Here is an 18,490-nt window from a genome sequence, read left to right as displayed (position 1 = left end):
AATTGTGTTTTTTACGTGTGCTTGGAGATTCCTAGACAATGTCTTAGTTGAAAAATTCCAGTTTTGTTTAAGTGAGGGTATGTTCGTGTGTGTGTGTGTGTGTCTGGAATTCCACCGTCCTCTACCTTTCCACTTTGAATTGAATGTCCATTTGCTTTGGGGACAAGCAACATGAAAAGCATGGCAGTTATGACAGAGGCAATAATCAGGGAGGATGACAGGTGAGTAACTCACTCCTGAGAATGTTGTAAGCCGGCATATGCACCATTTGTATCCAGTCCTTGCATGCATATAGATCATAATGTTGCATTAGGGCCAATTACATGGTGTTATGGACACACAACACACAGATTACACACACAACCAAAAAAGGACACTGTGATAAAGCAGTGGTCTAATCAAAGGAGACAGAGGGAAATGTTAGACTTGTTAGCACTACCAGTAACACAGCGGCTGCTGCTGCTCCCACCAGCCTCGGAGGTCAGCTTTTCAAGTCCAGGCCCAGATCATGCAAATCAAAGGCACACATTCAAAACAGGTTTGCCACACAGCTAGAAAAGTAAGCAAATTGGTCTTTTGGGCGGGGAAGGGGGTGAGGGGGCAGAATGAAAATTAAAATAGTGTCTGTTGAGTTTTAAAGTTGTAGTCCACATAAACATGCGCTTGGTGTTGCCAAATGATGCTTGTTATTTCCAGGGTTCAAATAATTCTTTTTTAAACTACAAAACTTTGGCAAACAAACCAGAGACTATTAATCTCTAATGAGCAAAAGAAGAAGAAATTCAAAGAGCAACACAAACACAGAAAATGTGCTGGTCGTGTTTCCTTTCTCTTTTCCCATTTACCTCTCACCACTTGAAAGTATATTTCTTACCAGTAGTTTGTTAAACCTGGCAATTAATCTATGTCTGTACATTTTTTTTTTTTATTCTCCCTCTCATGGATCTGATCTCCTGTAGGCCTTAGTGTTTCTTCATAGCTGAGAATTCTGCAAATGCTGCAAACCCCCTTGATCAGCAGAGCCAAATACTACACAAAAGAAGCCTGGTGCTTATCAAAGGCTGAATGGCTAGCAGACCCCTGGTAACTATGGTAGATGCTCATTAATGCTTGGAAAAAAGTGCTAATCAAAAATATAATCTACCATATCATTTCTCAATTTGATTAGCTGTTTGTGCTAATCAGCTGCAGAAATGGGGTGTAAAAGAAAATCAGAGTCCCTATTATATGCAGAAACCAAAGCATGCCCTTGGCTCTGGCCTAGTGTTGCATGTAGATTTTTCTGTCATTTACATCCATTCAAATCCTGTGTGTTTAAAAAAAAAAAATCATTGTGGAAATTGTATTGATAGTTGTTTTCCTGTGTGTGTTCTTTTATGAAAAAAGTGTACTGTTTAGAGGAGGAAAGTTAGATTTTGCAATGGGGTCTTTTTCTTTATAGCACTGATAAAATAGAATGGCATAACTTGTATTAGCTGGGGTACAGTGGATGATAATTAATCATTGTTATATAATAAGACCCTTTCCTTGTAAAAGAAACCAAAAAAACCCCACCGGTTTTCTCACTTGAAGTTGTGGTTGACTGCAAAAATAGCAAGGCGGTTAATATTGTTACCTTTTTACTTGTTGTAATACAAGTATTTAACATAATCTTTTTACATCTGGTTTGCAACCTTTTCTGATGGCATTGCCAAAAGATATCTTTGGTCTTACAGTATATTTCCAGTACTTAACTGGAGTAGGTAGGGTGGATATGTTTTAATTTTTATTATTATTATTTATTTATTTATTTATTTATTTTATTACCGATTTGTAAGCAGCCGGCAATTTTAATATACACGCATACTTTTTATAGGTTGGAGGTGAAAAGACACAACAAAGAGGAACAAAACCCACAATATTTCCCTGTAGCTTGAAGCAGTAAGAGAGAGAGAGGAGAGAGTTCTGGCCATTCAGCAAAGGTCCTAGGATTTTTCAGTTCCTAAGCAGTCCAGCTGGTTTGGGGAGATAGTTAGACTGCTAGGCTGAGTCTTTCAAACTGAGTAGTTTTCAGAGTAGCAGCCATGTTAGTCTGTATCCGCAAAATGAAAAGGAGGACTTGTGGCACCTTAGAGACGAACAAATTTATTTGAGCATAAGCTTTCGTGATGAAGTGAGCTGTAGCTCACGAAAGCTTATGCTCAAATAAATTTGTTCGTCTCTAAGGTGCCACAAGTCCTCCTTTTCTTCAAACTGAGTAGTTAGTCTGGGCAGATAAGAAATCTAATCTTTTCACTTTTTGGTCAGAGCATTTGGGCGGTGCCAAGAAGCTGCTATGTTTGTTCTAGAATTTGGGATAAAGATTAGTATATAAGTATTTCACCCATTAGCGCCTCTTTTCCCACTCAAAATAATGGGGAGACTACAAAACAAGAGTAGAAATATTTTAATGATGTGGGATTAATTCCTTTCACATATTATAATGATTTTACATAGATATAGCACCTTTTATCCTAAAGCACTTTAGCAACTGTGGAAATACAAAGGATCATGTCATTCACCAGAAAATGCAGCCACCTTTAGGGTGGAATTCGGTAATTTTTTTATCAGCACACTGCAATGTTCCACAACAGTTTAGCACCTCTAGGAAGCATGTAAGAATGTTGAATGCAAATGAATTTGCATGGGAAGTGTGAGGAAGGAGGCAGATTGTGTTTACCAGATTTGGGATTGGACCAGGATTCCAGACCCAGAGAGGAGATGGCTAACGTCAGAATAAAAACTTGCCATTGAAACGTCATGAAAATTGGTCATGGGATACATACCTACATATGTACAAGATTCCAGAGCCAACACTCCTACTTTTGAAAAAATGCTAAGTGATCTTTTAATTACCACAACTCAGTTTTATATCTTATGGGAAAGTGAGCACCCCCTAACAGTACGCTACCCCGGAGGGCAGATCTCAGCTGGTATAGATTGAAGTCGTTGGAGCTGACAATTTACCACAGCTGAGGATGTGCCTCAGAGAGGGAAAACAACATTTTGGGCAGCTCCCAAGTAGTTCTTGGAGGCCCACCAGGTATTGATGCATCCTGAGCCTGCTTTGCTTGCAAGATCTGACAGTATCACAGCCCAAGGTCTGCAGCCATAAATAACACTCTCTGTAACCTCAGGTTACTGATTCAGCATTTTGGAAGTGAACACCTTACAATGATAACAGTGAGTTTGTGAGGGATGAGGGTAAACTTGGCTCTAAAATAAGCAACAGATTAGAGGTGTGATCCTGATGACAATGTGGTGTGATGTGCGTCTCCTGTCTCCCCATATGGTGCGGAGGGAACCTGGATGCTCTGAGAGTCCAGGACCTCACATAGCTTTCTGCTCTTAGTCTCTTTCAAATATCTACTGGGCTTCATAGCACTTAATAGAAAATTGGGGGGGTGGATTTTCTCTGTTCCTCCTCATCTTCCATATATAAGTGCATTATGGTCTTTTGACTCCACCACAACACACAGGCTTAAAAGTCGTTGCTGGGAAGATGAGTTTTAGACACTTGGCAACTGCTTCATGTACTTGGTATTCAGGTTTGCAAAATGCCTCTCTAGCACTGCTCCAACTACCTTGAAGGCTCCCTGCAAGTGCCTGTACAAGAACGCTGCTACATTAGACTGCCACATGCTGAAGAATCATTGCAAAGGGGTTTACTTCACACAACTAAAATTGTGACTAATAATGCAGACTGTTCACTGTCAGTTAGTACCCTTTGTGGAGCAATAGAAGCTGTACAGCTGTATTTAGCCTTCTTTGTGTTGAAATACTGCTATAATCATAAATGCTTTATTGCCTTCATAATGGTTAACATTTAAATATCAGTGTAATAATGCATTAATAAGTCTTCTGTGCAGTAGCTATCTGCTACGATTATACTTGAAATGTTTTAGCTAATTAGTAGATTAATGAAATAGGGCTTAATTCAGTATTAACTGTATTCCTCATTATTTGTTGCTTTGTTATTTATTGGAGGCATATGGAAATCTTCCTGCTTATTTCTAGCAACAAATGGGTTCTTAACGTTGGAAATGTGTAAGTAGCAAAGCTAGGATTTGGGTTACTTTGGGTTGCTACATAATAAACTGATACTTTGTCTATTAAATATGTGTTTTTTTACAATAGATATATCTGAGTCTGTTTGATAGTACAGATTGAATTTTCAACAGTTGTGCTGGGAGTAGTGTACAGAATGTATCTCTGAGTTACTTGGGAAAGATGTTCGTTGTCACTTCTCACTCTCTGAATCCACTCTGTGTTCCGTTAAAATCAATGGAAAGTCTCCACTGAATTCAGTTTGACTTGCATTGGATCCTTTAATGCCCTCACTGACACATTCAGTTGTCAACTTTGTGTACGATTTAATTTTCAAAGCTGACTATATGCATGGTGGTTGTTTGGCGATTTATGATCCCAGTGCCTGCATGGAGTTCTTTCCTATACTAATGCTCTCGATAATATATGTCACTTACACACTTTGCCTCTATTCTTTTGGTGGACAAGTGAACAAAATCAGAACACAGGTATAACAGTAATAATGCTTAGCACTTCTACAGCCTCATCCAAGGTGGTTATTCCAAGGAGTTCAGAGTGTTTTACACATATTAAGCATCAGTATCTCTGTGGCTAGGTAGGTAAGTATTTTACAGATGGGGAAACGGAGGCCGATGCTAAGTGACTTGTCCAAGATTACAGGCAGAATTAGTGATAGAGATAGCAAGAACTCAGGAGTTCTGAATCATAATCCTCTGCTTGAGCCACTGGACAATACTTGGTGTCAGTTGTTCCTACAGAGTGTTTCATTTGTTTGAATGAAAATTACTGTGCCACACACTTCTTTTGACTAGTTGTCTACCACCGATTTCCGTTCCTGCACCATCTGCTAGATACCATAATCTAGCAACAAGAATTGCATATAAAGAGAGCTTTATTTTAAAATACAAACTGGCATAGTGGAAAATTCATTTTTGTATTGTAATGCTCTTAAGAAGGGAGTTCTGTGGTACAGACGAAGCAGCTTTTCAGCCTCAGAGAGGTTCACTATGAGGCATTGCAGTTTGTCCTAACTAGTTTGCACCATGAGTGATGCATCCAGGATTCAACTCCAGATATTGACAGCACTTTCTTCCCTAATTCTTTGCCCTTCCCAATGAAATTGGGGTGTTTTGAATTTGGGATTCCAATTAGGCTCAAATTATGAAATGTGTGTCTTGGTTCAGGTCTGGATTTCAAACATCCTATCCCATCCATATTTGAGAGTGTTCTGATTTCTGAACATCTGACATTACCAGTTTTTCTAAAAGCGGCAAAGAGTTCTGTGGCAGCTTATAGACTAACAGATGTATTGGAGCATAAGCTTTCGTGGGTGAATACCCACTTGGTCGGATGCATGTAGTGGAAATTTCCAGAGGTAGGTATAAATATTTAAGCAAGAATCAGGCTAGGTATAACGAGGTTAGTTCAATCAGGGGCTGACTAGTTCAATCAGGGAGGATGACAACTCTTCTAGCAGTTGAGGTGTGAACACCAAGGGAGGAGAAACTGCTTTTGTAGTTGGCTAGCCATTCACAGTCTTTGTTTAATCCTGAGCTGCTGGTGTCTCCTACAATATAGAAAAACCTGTAGGAGAACACTTCAACCTCCATGGACACACAATAGCAGATTTAAAGGTAGCCATCCCTGCAGCAAAAAAACTTCAGGACCAGACTTCAAAGAGATACTGCTGAGCTTCAGTTCATTTGCAAATTTGACACCATTGCAAACTGGGAATCTATGGAGAGGTTTCTGTTGTACATGCTGATCTGTAGTATACAGAAAATGAGGCATCTGTTGGAAAGATGTTACAGGTGAATTAGAAGGTTAATTATTTTAAAGCTCTTGAAAATCGTTTGATGAAATGCCTTGCACAAATACATAATATCACAACTATTGAACAGTTCATAACAGTAGTAAGGTTTTAAAGTGTTATTTAAGGTGGCTGTTTATTTTATCACCTGCACAAAGCATACAACCCTTAATTTAAAACAAAAACAAGCCCAAGCTATTGGTTTCTACAGTAATCGCCCAAAACACTGCAGTACGGCTGTTATAACTTACAGCCTGCTGGGCCATTCCTATAAACAACTGCCGTGTGTTTGCATTTTAAATAAGGGAAATGTGAAGAGCTTTAACCATTTCAGTTAGAGTTGGACAGTGCAGCACAGTAGGTAACAAATAGCCAGGTTTGACCAAGTCTCTTGACACAGTAGGCAGCTGTAGTTGCAATTTCTGAGCAATTGGAATGTGGCAAGTATACTTTCCTAGTGTGTGTGTGTTCCATTTCCCAGGCCATCATTGATAAACTTTATAGCTTCTAATTTTCCAGGGAATCACTGATATAATTAGGAACAACATAAATGAGGGCAACCTACCCCAGTTGATGCTAAATTAGTCATTTTATCATAAAAAACATGATTAGCATCCCTAATGGCAGCCAGAGTCCCATTCTGTCTAAGACCAGTGCTGATAAAATACACTATATGGAGTTTCCATTTGAAACCCTCACATGCTTTGAACACAAAATGTTTGTTCTAGTACTTTCCACATTCCATATATTTCTTCCTAAGGAAACCACACAAGAATTCCTCATCCATCCATGTGTTTCCAAAGGAGCAATTTGAGCTATATGTCTCATTGCCAACAGGCTGTGCTAACGAGGCTTTAAGTGCCAACATCTCCCCAAATTTTCTAGTGGATGAAATCTTGTGCTACTTGCTACGCAGGTCAGGGCATGATAAATAGTAATTTTTGTTTACTTGTGCGCAATTATTGGTTACTTTGCCATAAAAATATCCTTCTTGACAACTCACAAATCGCTCCTGAGATATTTGTCAGCACGTCGTCTTGTTTGCAGCACTGTAGATTTATTACCCGTTACTGAAGAAGTTCATTTCTATAGAGTGTGTGCTGGTAAAGCAATGTAAATAATTGATCAATCTGTTTTTCTTTTCTTTTCTTTCTTTTTTAACAGTACTCTCAACAATAACAACATCACCCGCATCCCTCTTACCAGTTTCAACCATATGCCAAAGATCAGGACTCTGTAAGTACTAAATTCAGAAATAAGTAGCAGCCTTGGATAACTCTGTCTTTGCTTTGAATATTTGTCTTTATTCAAGGAATACTTTTGTAAAGCGTTTTTAAACCACTTTTCTTTAACAAAAGGACAGTAAATAGGTCAAGCCAAAATTTATTTTGTGACATTAACCCTTTGTAAACAGCAATGAAGTAATCTTCTGACTGGGTGAGAGCATATTTCAGTCTCTCCCCAAAGTAATCAGCTCAAGCTAGTTTTGGGAGGAAAACATCTACCACTTGAGCCTAATTGTCATCACGTGCTGATTATGAAATGTAATTCTGTTATTCAGTCGATACTGGGAGGCCAAACCGAACCCTTCCTTACACCCTATTCAAATCTCAATATGTTGGGGTCACGCAGCTTTTAAATGCATGCACAGTTTGACCTAGGATAATGTAGAAGTCAGAGCTGTGCAGAAACTAGATTTTTCATTTAGTGGGAAATTTTGTGAGGTTAAAAAAAAAATAAAATTGTTCCAAAAAGGAACAAACCCCAACATTTTCAAAATATCCTTGAAACAAAATTTAATTAATAAATTGTTTGTCAGTCAAAACCTTTAATTTTGATAGTCAAAATGTTTTAATCCGATTTTGACATTTTTAAATTACTTTTATTTTTTAAATACAAAATAAAATACATTTTGAAATGAAAAGTCATTTTACACCAAAAAATCTAAAAGATTTTGTTTTTCGATTTTTTTCTCTCCAAATGAAATTTAATAGAATTTGACCCATTTTTGCAAAACGTTTTCTCTTGTGACACATCTGCTTTTTCCAGTGGGAAAATAAATTTCCAATCAGCTCTAGGAGAAACATATACAAAGGGAATTAAATTGACCTGTGTGTAATTTTTGTGGAATTTAGATTGAGGGCTCAGAGGTAAAATTCCAAAGGGTAATGCCATCAGCTTTGCAGCTCTACCCGACCCAGCCATTTCCAAAATCATTCCCTTTAAATAAATACACAGCTCCAGAAGTCTTTTTTTAAAGAAAAGCCTGTTTGGTTTTACTCCAGAGTATAAAAACAAGCCAACATGTGCTTACTCCAAAATGTTCAACAAGCCAAATACTAGCAGCCTGTTCATACTAGTGGGAAGCAAAATGCTGTGTTTGGATATATATTTTCATATAATCACAGCAGGCCAATTAACTGAACTGAAGAAAAATGGTTCTTATCTGTCCATACTGAAAGGCTGTTTTCTGTAACTACTGATTTATATTTACTTTCTTTTCTCCTCTAAAGGATGACATTAAAAGATGTTAGCGTTAATGTAACTGATTAAAGAGAATTTATATTTTCGTCTTTTTGTGGGGGGAGGTGAAGGGTGGGTTAAAATATTTCTCTCCCGTAACGATCCAGAATATTTGCCCGGCTACTTCAGATCAATCAGTCTTGTCTGTTCCTAGAGCTCAGTGCCTGCTGCCATTTTCCCTTTAGTTTAATTTCGGAGATGGCTTTGTATATCGCTCCCTGGAGACTTACACTGACTAATCCCCCTTCGCTGTAATTAAAGAAGAAAAAAAAGGGAGCGAAAAAAAAAGGAAGGAAGTCATAAATGGGATTTATAAAGAGACGCTTTTATATTGAATTCTGAGAGCCACATTTTACAGAACATGAATGCTGACCCACTCTAAAAGGATTTGCTGGAAATTTAATCTAGAGTCTGTGGCTAAAAGGGCACCTTTAAAAGCTGGCATTTGTATTTATTCACCTATGTTATACAAAGATAGTTTCATCCATAGTAAGTGGCATGTACGAGTCTCAAAGGCTGCCAAATTACACCTCTTCTGAACAGTTCAGTATTTTTTTTTAAAAGCCCCATGCAGAAGGGTAGAATTGTAATACAATGGTTTAATTTTTCATTTTACCTTCTCCCTGCTTTGTCAGAGGTAGTAAAGCCATCAAAAGAATAATAAATGTAAGATAAACACAGATGTCACAAATATTTCATGACTTCTGCTGCTGCTCCTTCAAAGCTGGAATTGTTCCATTCTCCTCAAATCACCACCATCACATCTCACAAAGATGATGTCTAAATATTAAAATTATTTTTCATGGCTAAAAATGATTAGAAACACACTTGACCATTGTTGGTCCATATTGCAGGATAATATGGCTTTGATATTAAACATGTGCTTTCCTGAAGTAGGTAATAATCCCCCTTTGCAGCTGCCCAGGTAACGCATCTTTGTACAAATCAACTGAGAAATAAGTCTCTTATTGTTCTGTTAGGTAAAATGTTCATATGAAGATATTTATGGGGGAAGGAACAGCAATACCTTCTCTCATGTCATGTTTCTGATTTTACTTAATACCTTTTTTTTTTCTTCCACGTTAATATACACCTCAAAGAAGCTGTTTTCATAAGGGGCAAAATCTGTGAGAGAAAACATGTTGCACAGAATTTGGCATGATGGCTTGGGTTGGAGAGGTAGGATGTAGTATTCGATCAGTCAGTGGTTCAAATTCAGCCATCTGATGGCTGTGCAGTACCTTAGATAGAATGAATATAATCTTCATTTAGTTCCTAGTGGCTCGGTGTCCACATCACAAAACTATCATCACACCTGGCCATTGTGTTAGCAGGATTACTAAAGAGGTCATAGATTGAATGGGCCTAGATAGAGTACACTGGATGTAATTCTTTATAGTGAGTGCTGAGGTCCATTGACAGGCAGTTGGGGAAGCTGCCTGTACTGTACTTGTTCTGTAGATAAAAAGTTTATTCTCAGTGCTATCAATCCAGCTTGTTTTATAAAAACAAGAGTTGAGTGAATTTTTTAAAAGAAAAAAAAATCCATTCCATTATGAAGAACATGGGAGGAAAAAGAATCCTTTTTTAAAAATAAAATAAATACGTCAACTCTTCTATGCTGATCTGTTCTACCTAACTCCTCTTTTCTGTTGTTTTTTGTTTGTTAATTTTTTTTTTTTTGCTCTTGATTGGAATTTACAGGAATTAGTTTGTATTGATCTGCTTTCATTTGCGTGAAACAGCTTTATTTATGCTAAACATGGCCCCAGTATTAATTTCTATAATGGTGAGTCTCCTGCTATCTCTGCATCTGTGAGTGACTGCAGAGGTAAATGATTACATTTAAAAAAATGTAAAATATACCAAAAAAAAAAAATACACCAAATGGGTTCAGTGCTCCTGACTTGCACAAGCGGTGGTTATGCCATGTTTCTCAACCACAATGGAAGCCCTTTTCAAGCATCCTTATTGTATTCATTAATTTGTTTATCAAAGACCTATTCCTACAGGCTACCTGGTTAAGCTTGACAGCTTGTTTACAATGAACCAAGAGCAATTCCCAAACACCCGTGGCATGCTGCAGAATTTCAACACAAATAACATTATCAAGTCTAAAGATAGGGCTCACATGGGACAATGCAGGCGGATTGAGGAGGAATATAGTTCCCACTGTTAAAATATTTAAACCCAGAAACTAATTTGACATCTAGCAAGAAAACAAATAGGAGAAATGGAAGCAGTTCTTGTGAAATGTTTATCATATGAGCCCTGTCTGAAAACAAAAAAAGGCATGTTCCTACTTTCTTTAGAAAGTATAATTCTGAATATCATCATAGGATGCTCTTGAATGTTGTGATGGGAAGGGATGCTAATTCTTTGTCAGGTTAGCTGTATGAAATTGTTCATCTATAGGTTGCCACAGCCTTGCTGCAATTAGCATGATCTTTTCCTAGATAGTGTTCTCTCAGCTTTGTGAATGTATATATTTGTTCTTTCAGTTTATATGCTGTGCCTATCAAAAATGAAATAAAAAAAATTCATAATAAAAACATTTTACCAAAGATCTAAGTTGATGCAGTGTCATCTAAAACTTTCACATCTTATAACAGCATCACTGCCCCGCCTCGCCACTTCATTGAAATCTTGGGTGAATAGATATGCTTTACAGTGTGCCCTGAAGTGTACCCAGCAGATGTAAGCACTACTGGCCAAAGCATGGAAGTAAATTCCAAGCTTGAGGTCCAGCCACTGAAAATGTGTCAGTGGCTCCCCCCAGACGTACAAATCTAGGGACTGTCAGTTCAGGCGCCACCACTGATCTCAACTGCCACTGTGTAATATGAATATCTCTAGATTGATGGTTAATTTCTTCTGGAGCTGGCAAGGCTAAATCCTGTGTGAACACCGATTGTTTTTTTTAATATAATACTTGATATATTACTGAATTGCAGTTAAGAATGCTTTGTCTAACTATATCTTACAAGATTTGCAGTCTTCGGCAGTGGCTGGGGGGGGGGTTTGTCATTTCAACTTTGTCATAATGCTACAAACTCATGACTCATTAAAAGGAATGAAATGTTTAATTTTGCCACTTTTAACTTATTAAACTTTGACCTAAAGTTTGTGGTAGGTATTAGAAGTATTGGGTTCATTCCCTGGTTGCATGTTTATTATTTAAAAGATATGGGGCAGGGACGGGATTAAAGCTAGATGATGCTTCTGGAAGTCTTTGGTATAAACTTAGAAGTTTACATCTTCTCTTGTGAAATTGCATCATGTTAAAAATGAACTGGGCCGGGGGAGGGGGAGAGCAATTAATGTATTCAGCAAACCCACAGCAAAATTGCACAAGTACTCATAATTTGAGTATTTTGTATTTAAGATTTCTATCCGTTGTGAGTCTGTAAAATAGACATCCCATTGCTGAACAATACTTCTCAGACTCCTCTTTGAAGCCCAATGGATGGCCATGATGACAAGTGAAGCTTCTATTAAATTACTTAATGATGGGGAAGGATGAATCGTCACCTAAATGTGAACTAAACCTTTCATGAAAAAGTTCAGTTAATAGATATTATCTTTTGGGGGGTCCTCTGTGCTTTGTCTATACCGCCCTAAGGTAAAAGCCTCCAACCACCATGAAGCTGCTATGGTACTCCTGGCACTGATAATTTCACCCGAGATTGCTGCCTGCTGGAAAATTTTCAGTTTCATGGGTTGATTGCACACCCATCCTTTTGGGTGCTTACTTGGAGCTCTGCTTCTTGTCAGGTTCACTTATTGCTTTTCAATATAACAGAAAAGACAATTTGATTAAATGAAAGCCCCTTCAATTTTGTGGATCCCCACATCCTCTAGTCTCAACAATTCACCTATAATTATTCAACTTGTGTGAAAATATGTGCAGGGTTTTTATACAATGTCTCTGAGAATTTGTATGAGTTTGCTGTGTTTAATCACTGTTTCTAAAACATTCAGATGTGATGTGACTCTTTCTGCCCATTGCAGGCGGCTTCACTCCAATTACCTGTATTGTGACTGCCACCTGGCTTGGCTGTCTGACTGGCTGCGTCAGAGACGCTCGATTGGGCAGTTCACGTTCTGCATGGCACCCGTGCACCTACGGGGTTTTAATGTGGCGGATGTTCAGAAAAAGGAATACATCTGCTCTGGTATGACACTGATTATTCATTTATCTATCTTCTGACATTTTTATAATGACGTTCACACAAAATCAGTGAATGAAGTATTATTATTAATCCCATTTAAATGTAATTCCATGCCAGTGCTGATTCAGTCATATCACTGCTAAACTGTTTGCTAATATTGTAAATTGTTATGATTTATTCAGTCTCATATGAAGTGTTGAACTATTCTGTTCTCAAATTCTTTTCTCAGCTGTAGTGTTAGAAATGATTTTAATGTGAAAAGACAATTAAATAGTAGTAATTTGGCATTTCTCAGGGGAAATCCCTCTAATCTCTACAGCTGACTAGTTTACAAAGGGAAGGGATTAGTAAATGCTGATCTGTATACATTGCTGTTTTTCCAGTATGGGGTTTGATCCAGTGGGAATCGGGTCTATTTATGAAGGCTTGGACTATAAGTCCAGACATCTGTCCCAGTCTCTGAAACAAACTTCATTTGTGACTTGAAATCAAGACACTGAACTTCTCTCTACCTAAGTTTCCTTACTGGTAAAATGGGCGTGTGTGTGTGTGTGTGTGTGTGTCTGTCAAAGTTTTATCAGTGTATTATTATTAAAATGGTGTCACTGATTTTTGTGACCAAATGTGTGTTTGTACCACCTGATGACTGGGGTTGTGTGCAACATGACGTGAGCTCAGGTTAGATAATAATTAGCATTTTATATATTTATTTCCGTTTCAAATATTAAGTAACATTGTCCCTTTGAGGTGAGGAAGTATTATTATCCCTATTTTACAGGTGGAGAAACTAGATACAGAGAGGCTGAGTGAATTGCCCAAAGTGTCTCAACAAGCGGTAGTCAGCGCTAGGAGTAGAATGTAGGAGTCACTTATTCCTGACTCTGTGCTTATATGACTACGAGATCCTGCATTACGAAAACCTATTATCCGGAATTGCTGGCAGTGTCAGCAGAAAGGCCAAGGACTGAATGATCTTAGATAATGTTTTCCCTTTGCTGTTAGAGGTTGTCCATCAGAACTGAGGCACATTAGTGTGGTAGTGTGCAGAAGCTTGAAATGGTGTTGGTGATTGTGTCTCTGGGCTGTCACTCTGGTCCCTTACAGCAGTAATACATAGTCGTAATAGTATTAGATGGCAAGGACAGAGATGCGCTTATGCTCACCTCCTGCTCTCATAGGAAGCTTTGACGATTGGGTGTGTTACCCTCTTTCATGTGATCTGTGCTTCGAGATGTAGAGGAAGGTAAACACACCACCCACATGCTGTATAACTGTCTGTGCAGGACGAATCCCTTTTTACATCAAGTTTGCCAGACAATTTAACCACAGGCATGTAAGCCAAACTTAAAGAAAAAAAAAAAGCTATGCATATTACATATAGAGAGTGGTACTGAGACCCTCTGAGAAGTCTGAAGAGCTTGAGTCAAACAGCAGGAAAAGCCCCATTTTATACAGAGATTATGTTCTTTTGTAGGTGCTTTAACCCTGACCTTAGAAGAAAGCAATGCTAAAACTTACACTATCTGACCTAAATAGTACCGTACAAATAACTCTGTTTTTTAGTTATTTTTATATATGGCTTGATCAAGGAGAAAAAATGTGAGAACTACATAAGGGAGGAGACAAGAATTTGTCAAGTTCTTGTGTGCTTTTGTACAAAATGGCTGTTGCCTTCTATGGGGCCACTTGGCAGTGCTGTGCCGTAGGGTTCAATGTCAGCTGTACGAAATGTAATTGTGGTGGTTGCACTAGGAACATTTGAGAAATGGATGGTGCTCAGGTGATGGCTGTGGGGGCAGGCACATCTGCAAGCCTTTCCCCATTGTTGTATAAATTTGTGACCACAAGTGAGAGGTAAATAGTTTGTCGGACAAGGGTTTGATCAAAGTCTTAAGTGCATTATTGATAATCAGTTAGTTTAAAAAATTAGAGATGGGCATGGTGTGTAGCAGAGACATAGGAAACAAGGCCCCTGCACCAACGATCATGCATGGCCTCATTTTCATGTAGTTACCATGGACTTCAGTGGGATTTGTGGATGCCCAGCACTTCTGAAAAGCAGGCCATTAAAATCTAAATTACAAAGATAAGACGAGACAGACTACAACAAGTCATGGTGAAGGGGAGGAGTGAGGAGGAGAAAAAAAAAGTGGGTAAGGAAATTGCCCTTGACAGAGCCTCATTTTACAAGGGAAGTTATAAAAAAAAGTAAAGAACTCAATAACTGGTGCTTCCAGAAAAACAGTACTGTGCAGTGAAACAAAAGGAGATGTTTAAATCAGGAGAGCTCAGGTATAACTGGACTGTGGGGAACTCCTCCCTAGCGGAAAAGTACCTGCCAGAATAAATAGTGTTCTGTATTAGCCATGCTGTCCCAAAAGAGGAAAGGAAGTGCAGTTGAATGATGGGGAGATAGGATGACTAAGGAGTCCTCTCTGGTTCCCTATCAGGTAACTTTCTTAAGGGTAGCCTGTTTTTTATTTAAAAAACAAAACAAACAAAACCACACACAACAAAAAAGGCTTCACCTATGTAGTCCTGAGAACGCATTCCTTAGCCCCCAATTGTAAATGATGTGTGGTGAAATGGAAATCTACAAGAGTTCATCATGGGAAGATTTAGCACAGAATCCCATTTACTGCCCACTTGTTTAAAAAAAAAAAAAAACCCAATCCATGTGCACAGTTTGCTGAAGATGCCCCTGATTTATACATTCTAAAGAGCATCTTAAACCTTGGCCCCACTGTTTCATATGTCAACTTCTCCTCCCTGAATTTACAGACTAGTTTAGTCATTGTTTGACTATGAAGTTACTGGATCTTAATATAGAGCAACTTCAGATCAGACCGGTACAAGATGATGGTGCTGTGCAGGCCTTGTCTCACTGTGAATGTACTTTATATAATGATATGAACAACAGTAACAAGCCCCAAAGTGGTGCTAAAAGGCTTCTGTGTTTCATAGTGACAAGCTTAGTGCTGGAATACAATGTGCTGCACCATTGCACCATTTCAGTATATGTTCAGGGTTTCAGACAGAACTGCTTTATAGCAATGGGCATTTTTTCTTGGGAGAAGAGCGAGATCTTTACATTTCTTCATTTTTTTTGACCACCATATTACGGACTTTGTCAGGATTCTAGATCAAAGCTTGGTATTGATAATTTCAAACTTTGAGGTCGGGAGGTGGGGGGTGGTGCACATGGGGTGGAATTCAAGTAAAAAAGGTCATTTATTTGAACTAAGGAAAATGACTTCAGACTGGTACAGAACACTACCCAAAAACACATTTTTTTCATTTCATAGCGAATTTTAAAACTTGAATTAATGAGAATTTAAGGGTCCAACTAAATACTGAATCCTGCATAACAGGGAATGGTTGGAAAACTGAAGAACAAAGAGATGCAATGAGTCACCCAAACTCTCATAGCAAAACTGGAACAAGAACCCAGGTTGTGACATGCCATATCTAGTGCCTGGCATGAAGCACCATGCTACCTCTCTGGCATGGTAAATGTATATAGTAAGAGAGATGGGCAAGATGCATAAATTCAGAATAAAAGAGCTTAAAGGACTAAGCTTTCAAGCAGGCCTCTCAATTTGTGTACCTAAATTTTACACATGCGAGTTGAATGCTTTGGGCACACTGGGATTTGTTCGTGTAAATGAGTGGTTGGCTCAGGCACGTGTGTGTGTGTGTGTGTGGAAGATTTGTGTGCAGCAACCTGAAGGCTGGCTTGCAAATATAGCTCAAAAGATGTCTAATCAGCTCTGTAGTACTGAGGACAGCAGAGAAACCTAATTTATATGATCCTGAACAGTGCTGGCTTTAGGCGACAAAAATAATTTGGCATCCTGTCTTACCATTGTGGGCCGGGCAGCTTTCCGCAAAGTTAACTAGCCCTCTCTTCATCTATCATGAGCCTTCTCTCTGACTGTTAACATAACTTGTCCACTCTTAGTATAACGGTCTTCTCTTCTGCAGCTGCTTCTGTCAGAACTCTGTCTTAATGCTTGAATTAATCTGCAAACACATCTTTTCCCCTGTGAAACTGCTTTATTTAACTCTGCAACACATTTTGAGATAGAGTTGGCTTGCAAGGCACCATACTAAATAGGGCGATATTGTATTTTCAACCAAAGGATGATTATGCCAATCGATGAAGTACAAATAGTATGACACATTTCTCCTATCTTCCTCCACCACAACTCTCCAACTCCCAACCACATTATGGAAACAAAGAGTAACAAGACACCAAGAAAAGACTTGTCTGTCAGCTGAAATATCAGCTTTGCTTTGATGCAAGGGGACTGTTTATTTTCATATTCTTCTTGGTATCAGGGAAGCAGTCGCGGGAGGTGCTTGTTGGTACCTATTTGAGCCTTCCAGTCTCTGCTTTAGGTGAAAACCAGATCCCAAGCAATGTTTAGATGTTACACTGTTAAATTATTTTCTCTCTAGCCCCTTAAGGTAGCTGTTCCGTTTCATCTCACTAGGTCCCCTGACTTAATTGTTACATGAATTTGAGTTGTGGCTCTTTGATTTTTTTTCTCCTACCTGATTTTTGCTCATTCAAGGTGAGTTTAATCTACATACTGATCAGCTACATTGAGTCACAAAGCCTTTTGTCACTTGCTTTAATGCCTTGCAGTCTAAAGCAGTGAGTGTATGAAGTCATACAGTCAGCAAGCAACTGCCTTCATCTTGTCAGTGTCTTATGTGTGATCCGCTTAATATCCCCATTTTAGATCACAATTTGATTTTTTTTCAAAATATTTTAATAAAGCATCCCTAAGTTCTGGAGTTTTTTAAAGTGCATATATGAGGAGAATGAGGAAAGAGACTCAGGAGAAATAAAGTAATATTCAAACTAAACAGTTGAGTGTAAAGCAGTTCCATTATAAGAAAATTGAGCCTATCGTACGATACTGTAATGAACTGGCTAGTACGCTTGTCCCCGTTGCTTCTTGAAGGTCTGAGTGGCCCTGGCACATGGCATAATGATGACCCTGAACTCCAAGGTTGACACTGGTTTGTTACAATATTATAACAAAAATGTTTACCAGTCACTTCGGATACTTCACAGTGGGCACTATTTAAAGAAATAAAAGGAGGGTAAGAACCAGAGGTATAGGTTTCCAGGGGAGAAATATAAAAGGTGTTGTTTTTTAATGTAAGTGGTACTACCAGTATATAAAATCTCCTTCAATTCATAGCTGATATTTTTACTTATTTCTTTCAATGCACTCTCCAAAAGGAAATGTAACAATACATAAATTTAAACATTTAATTTTTGAATTGCTTCCTATAGGACAGATTTTCTTTAATGAGCAATGACATTGGAGTTTGAAAGTGGGGAACTTTGGTTACCTAAATAATTTTATTTTTCCATTAAGTGGGGGGGGCGGTTCTGCTTCCTGTTCCTTACCCTCTATTCACACACAGCCAAATTTTCCTCTCACATGCTTGCAGCAGTATAAATCAGTGGTAATTCAGTTGAAGTTCAGTTGAGTTACACCAGACTAAAACTGGAGTGAGAGGAGAATCAGTCCCAGAGAGTCAAACTTCCAATCTGTTCTGACTAATGCAGCTGACAGTGATTTTAAGGAAACATGGAATTGATTCAAATCTAATTTGGGAATCTAAAGTTCTGGATTCCTATGATAAAACTCTGTGTGAGGTGTAATACGGAGGGTAATGCAGTATCTCTATCCCATTACTGCCTCTTACCACAACACCAAGAGCCAGAGCAAGGAAAGAAAGGTGGTTTGGTGGTTGTTAAGAAGAGATCTAGCAGTGCTAAAATCATAGCTATTAATCTCTGGCCAGGGCTTCTAGAATCACTAGACTGATTTAATCATTTTTTTTACTTCATAGAATGTTGTTAAAGAGAAAAACAACAATGAAAAACTAATATAAA

At 38.3% G+C, this 18,490-nt stretch overlaps 1 protein-coding gene across 1 annotated transcript in view; it reads left to right on the top strand.

Moving 5' to 3' along the window:
• The window catches only part of SLIT3 (slit guidance ligand 3), a 790,143-nt gene that overhangs the window by 502,192 nt on the left and 269,461 nt on the right, over positions 1-18,490 (top strand). The window contains exons 7-8 of the mRNA XM_074960679.1: positions 7,040-7,111; positions 12,410-12,573. Coding sequence (XP_074816780.1) covers positions 7,040-7,111; positions 12,410-12,573 — 236 coding nt within the window. The remainder of the gene's footprint in view (positions 1-7,039; positions 7,112-12,409; positions 12,574-18,490) is intronic.

Source organism: Natator depressus, chromosome 8, assembly GCF_965152275.1.
Source record: "Natator depressus isolate rNatDep1 chromosome 8, rNatDep2.hap1, whole genome shotgun sequence".
Taxonomy (NCBI): Eukaryota; Metazoa; Chordata; order Testudines; family Cheloniidae; genus Natator; species Natator depressus.
The sequence above is the reverse complement of the archived record's forward strand: the minus strand, read 5'-3'. Positions and strand labels throughout refer to the sequence as shown.